This window comes from Girardinichthys multiradiatus, chromosome 24 (assembly GCF_021462225.1).
Source record: "Girardinichthys multiradiatus isolate DD_20200921_A chromosome 24, DD_fGirMul_XY1, whole genome shotgun sequence".
Classification (NCBI taxonomy): Eukaryota; Metazoa; Chordata; class Actinopteri; order Cyprinodontiformes; family Goodeidae; genus Girardinichthys; species Girardinichthys multiradiatus.
This window is the reverse complement of record NC_061816.1, coordinates 18,719,029-18,731,550: the sequence shown is the minus strand read 5'-3', so window position 1 is coordinate 18,731,550 and position 12,522 is coordinate 18,719,029. Positions and strand designations below refer to the sequence as shown.

The window sequence follows — 12,522 nt, the reverse complement described above, 5'->3', positions numbered from 1 at the left end:
GTCAGGCCTCTCTTCAGGCCACTTAAGTTCTTCCATGGCAAACTTTATGGACCTTGCTTTGTGACGTTGAAAGTTATAGGGTCCATCCTTAAACTATTCCTACAAAGTCGGGAGCAGGAAATGGTCTTAAAATGTCTTGGGATGCCGCAGCATTAGATTTCCTTTCACTGGAACAAAGGACCTAAGACCTACTATTACAAAACAGCCCCATAGCATAATTTCCTCTCCAGCAAACTTTACACTTGACCAATGCTAGGCCCAGACAGGTTTATTGGATTGCCAGACAGAGACATATGATTTGTCACTCCAGAGAATATGTCTCATCTGCGCTGGAGTCCAGTGGCAGCGTGGTTTTCACCACTGCATCCGACGCTTTGCATTGCACTTTATGATATAAAGCATGGATTAGACAGCCGATTTTAATTTCTTTAGTCAAACCTGAACCTGATTACCGCTGGACCCGTTGAATCAACCTAAAGAGAACCTGTATAAAAACATGAAGTAGGGTTAATAATCTCAGAAATGCAACAAATCAGTTTTTTAATTATTTCATTTATTAAGTGTAAACGGTAATCCGGAACAATCTGACATGAAAAGTATTTGCCCTCTAAGCCTTATATCTGGCATTTGCAGAAATCCTTTACATTCTATTTAGTGTGAGGTCTCCTATTAATTATTGTAAATGAAAGGCTTGTTGTTCAGAAACTTTAAAACTGACTTTTTAGGTTTTAAAAGTGACACAGACAAAGCCCTTTAATATGTTTTCCTCCAGATTTGCCCGGTGTTTTGTTTCATCATCTTCCACCAACTCTTTCCCTGCGGAAGAAAAGCACCAGCAAAGCATTAGGCTTCTTATCCAACATTTTATCTTAGGATGGTGATGTTCAGTGTTCATTTTCCACTACATAGGGTTTCTTACCTCATCTGGCCAGAGCACCTTCTCCTGCATGGCTTTTAGAAAGACTGCAAACAAGACTTCTTATGGTTTTCTTACAAACAATGGCGTCCTTCTTGGCACTCTTCCATAGAGACCTGTTTTATAGAGTACAAATTAGTTGTTCTGTCAACAGACAGAGTTGTCTCTGCAGGAGCTGCAGGGATCCGCAGCTCAGGTGGGAGAACTGATCTATAGGAAGAGTGACAAGAATGCCTTTGTTGAAAGAGGAAGAAGGATAGAGCAAAATACAAGACAATACTAGAAGAAAACCTGTTAGAGACTGCAAAAGACTTGAGACCAGGGCGGAGGTTCGCTTTCAAGGGAATCTACTGCACAAAACATAAATCTAAACTGATGTTCACATATGGACTTCATGCAGTCCAACTGATCTTGAGCTATTTTGTATTTTTACCCACAGACAAATGCATGGCATACTTTTCAGAATATTAAAAGAAAATCGTTGTAAAACCTGCCTTATTTCTCTTCCATTTGCCAATTATTTTATTATCTAACACATAAAATCCAAAATAAATAAATTACGAAGTAAGATAACATTTGAATGCACTGTACATGTATAGTTTGTGTTTATCAGAGGCAGCTTGGTGTCAGTTTTTCTCAAGAAGTGATAATGCTAAGCTCCCATTGCTGTGCAAGTCCTTGTACATGTTTATGCATTCATCTAAGTAAATACACACATAGTTAACCATACTTAACACTTTGTGACATTAGAGCTTTCCCATGTCTTGAGGTCGTGCCCTGGCCAGAAGCCTGTGTTGCTTATTCATCCACACTGCTCCTCCCCATCACACCACAGCCTGCAGTATGACTATGCGTTAGAGATTTTGTACATGACATGTACTGCATGTACAGTACAAATGGGGCCTGCTTCGGATGAACCGGTTAATGCTTTTTAGTGGAAACATAGCAGGTTGGAGAGAAAAACGAAAACATTTCAAGGTAAACAGTCATGCATTTGAATTTGGTTCATGTTAGATTCTGTTCATTATAGTCATCCTCTGCCCCTCCCGTCCGAGCTCCCCTAGAGTCCTGGTCACGTGCTCAGTGCTCCCATTCGCTCTGAAACCTCCATTGCCAAGCGAAGAGCGAAGAGAAAAGCAGTAGAATTAATTCCCTCCACCGCATAGGACCCTCCATTGCCGATCTTGTGGTCAGAGACAAGGTTTTATACCGTCATAACTGTTCACAGATTAATCTCAGCACAGATTGGTTAGCTGTCATGCTGTTGGTCTGGGGTCAGCAGCGTTAGGCAGAGAAAACTGGTGCCTATAAATAGAAGCTGGGACCTGCTGGGAGGAGATTGTGGCTCATTTGTCATACCACGCAAGGCAAAGCTTTGTGTGGGACAGAGCAGATAAGGGTGTAGCATCAGGATATAAGATGTCAGTATTCATTTCGTTTAGTGGGCTGTTACGAGGAGATGAGTAAATTATACAAGAGCCACAAAACAAAGAGAATTTGAAGGTCCCATGCAACCATCAGTAGATGGGATTTGTTTGTCTGAAAGTGAAAAAATAATACAGATTCTGTTTTGGGCTTCTTGTTACACTTAGAAGGGGGAGGAAGATTTTTTTCACAAGGTACGTCCACAATATTCAAGCTTTTCGCATAATCAAACACGTTCTTCACAAATCATGATAAACTGAGTAAATGTTTTTATTAAGGCTATGTGATAGCTAGAATATAAATACAAAAAACCCAGATGAACAGTATTCTCTGTGTTAGAGTTACACTGCAATAATATGCATTACAGAGAAAATAGCGCAGCAGTGAACAAAATGTTCTGGAGGTTCTGTACAGATTTACAATGCCTTCGAAAAGCCTTTATACCCCTTGAACTGTTTCAACCACTGTTTTATGTGCTAGAACAACACTCACTCAATTGTGAAGCCTCCTTTTTACTGCAATTAGAGCTGCAAGCCTTTTGGGGTATGTCTCAACCAGGTTTGCATATCTAGAAGATCAATTTCATCCAATTCTTTGCTAAAGAACTCAAGCTCAATCAGACTGGATGGAGAGAGTATTTGAACTATATTATTCAAGTGTTGTCATGCATTTTCATTTAGTTTTATGTCTAAACTTTGAGTGGGCAATTCTAGCACACAAATATACGTCAATCTAAACCATCCCATTGCAGCTCTGGCTGTCGTCCTGGTGGAAGGTGAACCTTCAGCCCAGCCTCAAGTCTTTGCAGCCTCTAACAGTTTTCTTCCACGACTTCACTGTATTTGGCCACCTCCACCCACCTTCCCATCAACTCCGACCAGCTGCCCTGTCCCTGTTGAAGAGACACATCCCCACAACATCATGCTGCCGCAACCATATTTTTCAGTTTTTGGTTGAAGGGTGGCGATGTTAAAAAAGCAAAGTTTATTGTGTATGTAAATACTTTTCCTAGGCTCTGTATTTAGTTATTTTGGCCTTGCTGGAATATTAATATTAAATAGTTATGGAATCTAATCTGTGGCGCATCGGAGGAGAGTTAATGAAACGCAGAGGCGAGAACAACAATATCAACACATTAAGAAAAGGTTAGTCTTTCTCATTACCTTGAACCATCAGCTCCTTAGCTGCCCCTGCATGTTTATGTCGTCGTTAGCATTTTCAATCCCTCTGTTCATGTTTCTATATACAGTAAGTATGTCAGCACTCAGCATCTGTCCACTCTCCTTTACAGCTCTGGCCTGGCTCTCACGTGTTAGTAGATGCGTGTGTCTTTGTGTGAGAAGATCTAAAGGCTGTGCTTTTGCTACGTTGAACAGGATGCCAACAATCACTACTATCGACCACATTCAGCATTTCAAAATGAACCATTTATATCATTTTTTTATGTTTGCATTTAGTGTATACTGTTATCCTAAGTCTTAAACAACGGAAAATTACATTCGTTTATAAACTGAACTTTTTCCTCAACTCATACAACACACACAAACAGAGTCAAACGAAAAGAGTGTAAAGTGATGGTGGTGTCACCATGGCAACTTTTTATACCTAGGTCTATGGTCTGGAGATGTTGGCATCCAATTAAGGTTTTCAGTTTGATAAGAACAATCAAAGATATCTCTCCTTAACCAAGGAAAAAGTTACAATTGTTCTAGTGCTGATATGATTACAACTGCATACACATTAATTTAGGTTACACAGATTTATTACTTAATTTAACCTGATTCGTCTTCATTTGGCGTTTGATACCTACTAAAACAACGAATCTGTCCTACTTGTGTCTTAAAAACGGAGCTGAATAAACAGTGAAAAGCAAGCCTGTATCCCTTTTATACAATACATAGCACACTAAGCAGTCAGAGGCAGGATATTTCTATTTTTAAAACCCATAATTATTATCAGCAAGACAAAGCTACATTTATTAGTACTAATCCTTGTTTCCATCGTTCTACACACTGAGCATGTGCGGTTGTGCCAGTTTCTGAGTGACTCAGCTAGCCAAGTGTGAATAGTAGAGCGTTTACATGTTTTAAAGGAGTAGTTTCAGATTTTTCAAATTATATTCTGTTAAAAGGTGATTAGAAGTTATTTTATTGTGGATTATTTTTCACTCTCTGGGAGAGATTGTTCAATAAAATCTGGAAATTAGAAATACGCTTTGTATGTCGCATTGTCACAAGCATTTCATGAAAAAAGGAAAACAATATATTGCAACTTAATAGGTCAACATTGTTTTTGAATGCAAGTGCAATTACACAGTTACATGCACACAATTACTTGCAGTGACCTAGAAGAACTGAATAATGTTGTCATTTGAATTCGGCGTAAACTAGATGGACCCAGGGGCAGAAGTTATTGTCCAGTCCCAGTTGGGCCAAGAACACATTGAACTTCTGACATCTTAAGCAAACTCCAAGATTAAAAAAATGTGATGTGGATGCTGGTTTTTGAACCATCTTCACTTTGGCATTTGTTGGAGATTTACAGAGACACCGATGATTATTTACATAGGAAAAGGAGATGGGAGGTGGTGCGTCAACAATGATCTTACTGAGAATGGAACATGTGTTTCCGATCAACGTAATCATCTGATTTAAAAGACTTTTATTGGCGTTGTTTTAAGATGAGCACCTCCTCCTTCCTGCGACGTCCAGCTACTGTATAAATATTTTAATAATATATCTCGATCTATAGTAAATGAAGACCTCAACATGGTTATATACAGCAGCTAGAACCTTATATTAGAACCTCATTGGGAAATCCTTAACTATGCCTTTAAGGTTTTTGCACCATTATGCACATTATTTAAGCCATTTCTCAAAAAACCGGCTATCCTGGTACTTTAAATATGAATGTGAGGTTTTCTACATGGCTGCTGGTTGTCTTTTGTTGCCATGGTAACTGAGAATGTAACCCTTATGCAGCAGGTTGTCGGGGTGGGTTGGGCCGAGACAGGCAGGCTGTTTTTTTTTATTGGTGTGTGTGTGTGTGTGTGTGTGTGTGTGTGTGTGTGTGTGTGTGTGTGTGTGTGTGTGTGTGTGTGTAGGTGGTCTTACATAACCTTTAGCATCTTTTTGAAAATGTGCATTTTTCTTAAATGAAGAAGGAACTGCTTCTCTAATGGTGAAGACACACGTAGTCTGGAAACTCTACAGAGTTTTTTGGAGAAGCTCTACATATCATTTCATCCTGCATATAAAGTAGGTGTTACATTAGGATTGTATGTCCTGTGCTGAGTAATAACTCCTTGTTTGTGTCTCCTGTAGAGAACTGATGAGGAGGCGGTGGTGGACCGTGGGGGCACACGTTCTATGCTCAACACCAATTTTGAGAAGGAAGAACTTGAAGGTAACTACCTTATGTGATACTTAGTGTAACAGGGTTAACTAAAGTTGCTAATTTTAGTGTCAATCACTCTCATAACTCTCTAATTTGTCTGAAGAAGTAAATACTGTTACAGGGAGGGTGGACATTTTTTGACTTGACAATGAATTTTTGAAACTATCTAAGCCAATTAAAACCCAAGATTTATTAGGAGCTTATAGGGGTTATTTGAAGGCTACAGAAAGAAGCCTCATTCTGATTCTAATGTCTAATTTGAATCCTAAAGGGTAAAGGAAAAAGGGAAAAATCCAGATCCAGAGGTCAGAACTAGAGGGTGACACGGGAGTGGATTTTCTCTCCTGTCCCATCCCGCTCCCACAGAAAAATGTCTTGTCCCATCCCAATCCCAGGCCAGCATAACGAAAAAAATCCTGTCCCGTCCCACTCCTGGTAAATTGACTCCCACTCCCATCCCGCTCCCATTCAGAACGACTCCCACTCCTGTGCCACTCCCATTTTTGTTTTCTTCATTTAGTCTTTTGGCAATTTCTTTCTTTGAAGGACCAGTTAGGTCCCTGTTTTTAGCTGTAGTAAAAGCCAGTTAAAGTAAAAAGAATAATAATGAATAAATAATAAAATATCAAACAAGGAAACAGACCATGCCTATCTTAGTTGAATAAACAAAATGTACATAGCCCTGGTCCTCAGGGACCCCTTCCCTGCAAGTTTTAGATGTGTGTCTGCTCCAGAACACCTGATTTAAATTCTGACATGACCTCCTATACAGGCATCAAGAATGGAGGGTCAAACTGGACACAATTAATACAATAAAATCATCATTAAATAAATAAATGTTGTGAATGTCCCATAAGTGAAGTAAATGTAACATGAAAGAAATGTAACATTAAATGTGCCATTAAATTAAAGGTACCATTTATTTATTTAATACATCATTAGAAACAATAAATGTACCATTATATCATGAAATGGACTATTATGCAATTAAATATGCCACTGAATAATTAAGTATAATTTTGAAGACGACATGACGTAATTAGTGGTACACTTAATATTTAATGATGTATTAAATAAATTGTACATTTAATGGTACATTCAATTTTTTTCTATTTCACAACATATTTATTTAATATCTTCCCTTGATGAAGCATTTCTACGGAGTCCGCGAGAGGACATGGGGGAATTGTTTTCTCTTTGTCCCCACGCAATAGTCTTTGCGTTATTTCGCAATACTTTGTGGGATAGTTTCCAAACCAGATAACTGCAAAAATGAAACAAACACTACACCCGTTTTGAGATTTATTGAGTTTTATTTTGAAATCTGCCTTAAATAAAATGATCTTCAATCAGACTTATAGACAGTTTTTATCTACAAGCTATCAAACTACTGAACTCTGGACAATAATACTGCACGAAACCACATCTGTGACACTTTGTTTGCTTATTACTGCGGTATGATGTGTACTTTTTTTTCTACTCCGTGTTTTTATCGTGATTTGAACGGTTCTTCTTATCCTAAGCATTTTATCGCATTGTTTACTGCATGTTAACCTGCATATGACAAATAAACCATATCAATCACATATCAGTGCTGTTTGTTTTATGAGCAGTTTGTCATCTGTGCTGTTGCTCCAAAATGCCGAACGCAAAGGTATTGCGTGGAGACGCAAAAGTAATACATTTCCCCATGTCCCCTCACGGGTTTCCGTACCTTACCTCTTAAATCTTTAGAGCACATGCAGCAGTTTTGTTGGTCAGATGAGACTTGACACATGTTGGTACTTTTGGTTTGATGAATGAAGAGATGCAGGGTTGATTCAATCCAGAATCTGCCAAACAAGTGTCTCTTAATCACTGGTGAACTTGATTACGACTAAACACGTTTTACAAGCAGCAGACTGCGTGTTAACACCGCTACATTCAACTCTCCTGAAGTTTGGTCATATTTTTGACTTTCCTGTCAGCTCTATGAGTTTAATAGATAAGTCCTTATTTCTGACTTTACGTTACAAATCCAATTTTACCACGTCCAGTTCTCCACTTGCGTTTGTTCCCTCCATTCTGAACGCAGGTGGAGAACATCGAGCAGAAGCACTGTTGGCTTGTGGGTCGTGTAGTTCGTTTGACTCGCATTATAGAAATATAGAAAAAAACTACACAATGGCGGCGTCGATCCAAGATTTTTTTTCTTAAAGTTTATAATAAAGTCTCAGTTTTACATTTCCAAAGACAATTGACCCTAGTTTATTTTCCCTCCTATTGGTTAGCTCCCGCTCCCGTCTGCTCCCGTTCATTTATTATCCTGTACCGTCCCAATCACGTGATCTTTACTGATGCTGTCTCCCATCCCGTGGGATTCCCGTGGGACTCTCGAAAAAATGTCAACCTCTAGTCAGAACCACTTCTGTGGCCTGTCCACTGCACCACAGCCAGGCAGCAGCTAAACAGTGTTGTGAAAAGTATTTGTCACCTTACACTTTTTTTACAGTGGTTTTTTTTTTAGATCATTAAACAGCTATCAAAGGTTTATCCAGGCATACAAAAAAGTCCCTCTTTATTTTGTGACATTTAGTGTTTGTGCAAATGTACTGTTATGAATATCTCTCCGCTGCTGCGAGGCTCACACGATGTTGGCACAGGGAGATGTTGTCTGAAGCATTTGACGTCAAAGTCCACACCAAAAATAAATCAGTTTTTAGCCACAATAATTACTACTATGTGTCACTCTAAGTCTAAAAATAGGACATGTTACGAAGAGTCTGATAAACAGACAAGTTAAAAAGTAGGCTCTGTTTGTGAAGTTTAAGCCCTTCACAAAAGGTTGTGTAAAGAATATTTAGCCCTTACAGATTTATTTTGTATTTTCTTTTTTGTCACACTCACATTTCATATAATTAGTCAAATTTTAAGGCAAGGAAATGAAATAGATAGAAAGAGCAGTTTTCAAATGAGGATAAAAAAAACCCTGGATGTGTTTAAAAAGTAATCACCTCCATTGTTCAATCATTTACCCCCATTATTCCTGAAAATAATTACAACTAGAACTGTTTAAGTACATTGGAACAAAATGGTTTTTTTATAGGTAAGAAATACAAGTACACGGGACAAAATCGCAAAGTGTCGATGTGCAATAGAGTTACAAAGGGATGATTTGACCCATTTTAAGAGCAACTTCCTTTTTTACTTCAAAACAGAGATATTAAAGGGTATCACATTTGAAGAAATCACCCTCACCTCTGCGGTCCATAGTAATAGCTTATACCATACCTATACAGCTATTTGCCAGACAGACTTGAACAGGAACTATTTGCCGTCATTCCCCTACTGTTTGATATAAATGTTTTTCATATCCATTCAATCTGACTGAGTTTCTACAAAGTATTCACTCAGAAGGGCTCAGTACAAATGCCCATCACACATTATACATATTTAATTGAAGATATATTAAAAAGTAAAAAGTAACACTAGTTTGTGTTGGTTTATTACATAAACTCCCAAAACAATACATTCATGTTACTGGTTGTAATGTCATCAAAAAATCATAAACCACGTGTGAACCGAAGCTGTGATGGACAAAAAGCTGCTTAGATAGGGAAACAGAAGAAGAGACAAAAAAATGAAACGTCGAATGACATCAGCAGTTTGTCACGCCTGGAAGAGAAGAGCTATTTTTATAAAGTCCACCACACACAAGTCTTGACTCACCCTCCCCTTACATATCCTTCTTCTATATCAATTTTGATCTGGTTCATAACAGTGTGATTGTGAAATTTGCTGCATATGCACAGTTAGCCCCCCCACCCCTCCTTCTACTGCTTCCCACATACATAATTTACTGAATGCTAAGAGTAGTTTGTTCCAGATAGGTCCATCTACTGTAGGACATGCTCTGACAGCATCAATTCTGTCCAAAGGACAAATATATTTTGACATAGTACATAATGTCACTTAACCTCAATTTCTGCATTTCTGTTGGTGGATGTTGCTGGAGTGACTCTCTTGAGATTTTGTGATGGATCTGTACTCAACCCAGTGGATACATTTTCAACCAATTAACAATCAATCATTCATTTATACAAAAAGATATATTCTGTAGTAGAAAAGAAGATCTGAGTCTCACCCTGCGGTGTTATGCATGAAGTTAGCAACTTTTTGGGATACTTGCTTTAAGTGTTTATAGTTTATCCTTATTTAAAGTTCAAAATGGGTTCTTTCGCATACTGAGTACGTAATTTAACAAGCAGGTAGGGCAGTTTGCAAAATCTGGGTCAGTAAAACTCTAAACCTTTGTTTGCAGCGCTGATCACTCAGTAATACCATGTTACAATGTCTCATCACTTATTTACTGCAAGCTAAGCCACTCTTACTGTTTCAGTGGGAATTATGAGATTCAGATGATCAAATACCTTAACTACCTAATCTTCATCGGATGCTGCTCTGAAGCATATACAGTACATTACAAGTGCGTACCCCTTAAACATTTCCGGATTTTGTCACATTACAGACAGATTTCACTGCATATCATTGGGATTTTAAGGGATAGAACACATGGTAGTTTAAACCTATACAGTAGAAGCAAAACAATACATGGTTTTAAAACTATTTTACAAATAAAAATTAAAAGGTGTGGCATGCATTTGTGTTTAGCCTGCTTTACTCTTATACCCCTGGATAGAATTCAGTGCAACCTATTATTGTCAGCTTTCAACTAGTTATTAAAACAGTTTACTTTTGGGTAACCTAGGATAAATGCAGTTTGGCTAAAAACATCACACATCACCCTAAACACTCCATCCCTATGGTGAAACAGGGTGGTGGCAGCATCATGCTGTGGGGATACTTTTCTCCAGGGTGGATGAAAAAGCAGGTCAGAGTTGATTGAAGATGAATGTGCATGGAGCTAAACATAGGGCAATCCTGGAAGGAAATCTGTTAGAGGCAGCAAAAGACCCTAAACATACAGCTGCAGTCAACTCAAAGCATATTCATGATAGAGAATGGCCTAGTCAAAGTCCACAACTAAAATCAATTAGGAACATGTGGCGAGACTTTAAGATTTTTCATATTCATTCAAAAAATATCAGCAAAGAAGCATTAGATCTGTTACTGTTAATTCGGTCTTTGATGGCCTGAGTTAGCAGGATTGAAGATAAAGTTTGTGACATGCACAATAAGTAAAGCATGACTAGTTTGGAAGGATGGGTTGTTGCCTTCCTTTAAAGTGTTTTCTCTGAACAACTTCTAGAACAATGTCTTCTGGAGTGTAGAGAAAGTTATAGAAACCCTTTTTTATCATAATAAACAATGTGATATTTCTAGAAAAGCTAACACATTACTGCATATCAGACCTTACTAAATGGTATGCACGGTGGTCAAGGAGTGATGATGGAACAATCAGGCAGCTACAGGATGTGGGCACCTTGCAGTCACTGAGTTGAATTTCTCTGAATATTAAGCTAATCTATAATGAATAATCAGGTATTCTGTCCAATATACATTATGCTTTTGGATTTTGACTGGTTTTGTTTGGAGAAAAAAAATTTGTAAGATGCCAAATGTTGTCTGCCTGAGACTTTATTTCTGTAATTTAAAGACCTGAGGAGAACACATGATGTCAGGCAGCAAGGTACCTCATATAGTGCAGAAGGCAATGTCCAGTACCCTTGTCCAGACACAGAGCCTAGGGTCCTCAGGAAAAACAAATAGTGGCCCTGTAGCTCGACCGCAATAAAAGAAGAGAAAGTCAACTCAAATTATCTTCACACTGGCCCCGTGGTTGCAAGCTCATGTGTGCTTGCACATTAAAAAGAGATTGTAATGCTCATGTTGTGCCATGTCCTTTCAGAGTACAACTTTCATTATCTGTATTATACCAAAATGAAATTGACTGTAATGATGCTGGTAATCTTTAAAATCAATTTCAGTTTCTTGAAAGGGGCCAGGAGTGTTACATTACAAGCACAGCAGGCTTGAAGGCAGCAGTTTGTTCTAGAATTTAGACCTTATGGCTCCGTTCTGAATGGCATGGCATCTACAGCAAGACATTCCTAGCTGTTCCAGGACCTTTTTTTCTCACTTGACTTTTCTTCTCTACCAACCATTACTAAAATACTAAAATACATTTCTTATATGGAGCCAGTGTGTCAGAGCATTGAATGCAAGTGCAGTCTCAAGTTTTAAATATCCCGGGGGGAATGGACATCGTTTCAACGGACAAAAGTGTGAAAGATAAAGATATACAGTAAGAAATAGTATAATATACAACACTATATTATAGCATACAATGGAAAGCATGGTATAATTCAGTATAGTAAAGTATACCATGGTATATTGTTGTATAGTATGAAAGCTAAAGTAGTACAGTATAGTATAGTATAGTATAGTATAGTATACAGTTTGAAATGTAGATTTCATAGTAAACTATATCCAATATTTGTAATAGCAATAACAGTATTTAAATAATAGCTTGAAAAACTGATAGTATAGTAGAGTGCAGTTTGGTATACAGTAATGTATAATATGTTAAATAGTTTGAAAGGTAATGCTATATAGTATGCTGTATGTAGTATAGTATATAGTGGAGTACATATTAGTAAAGCTAATATAGTTTGAGAGATGTATAGTATAGTTAATACTTTAATTAATGTATCAGTGTACTATATAACACTATTCTTTATACAACACACTGGTATATTCAATAGTTTGAACACTAAATGTATGTGTAGTACATTGTAGTATAGTAAAGTATAGTATGTTGAGCTGGGGTGTCCAAAGTGCACCTT

At 37.8% G+C, this 12,522-nt stretch overlaps 1 protein-coding gene across 3 annotated transcripts in view; it reads left to right on the top strand.

The window, feature by feature from the left end:
* The window catches only part of LOC124861647 (sodium-driven chloride bicarbonate exchanger-like), a 77,998-nt gene that overhangs the window by 16,100 nt on the left and 49,376 nt on the right, over positions 1-12,522 (top strand). For all 3 annotated transcript variants that reach the window (XR_007036703.1, XR_007036702.1, XM_047355533.1), the window contains exon 3: positions 5,665-5,746. Coding sequence is in view for 1 of the 3 variants with exons in the window: in XM_047355533.1 (XP_047211489.1) it covers positions 5,665-5,746 (82 nt within the window). In the remaining 2 variants the exon portion in view is untranslated. The remainder of the gene's footprint in view (positions 1-5,664; positions 5,747-12,522) is intronic.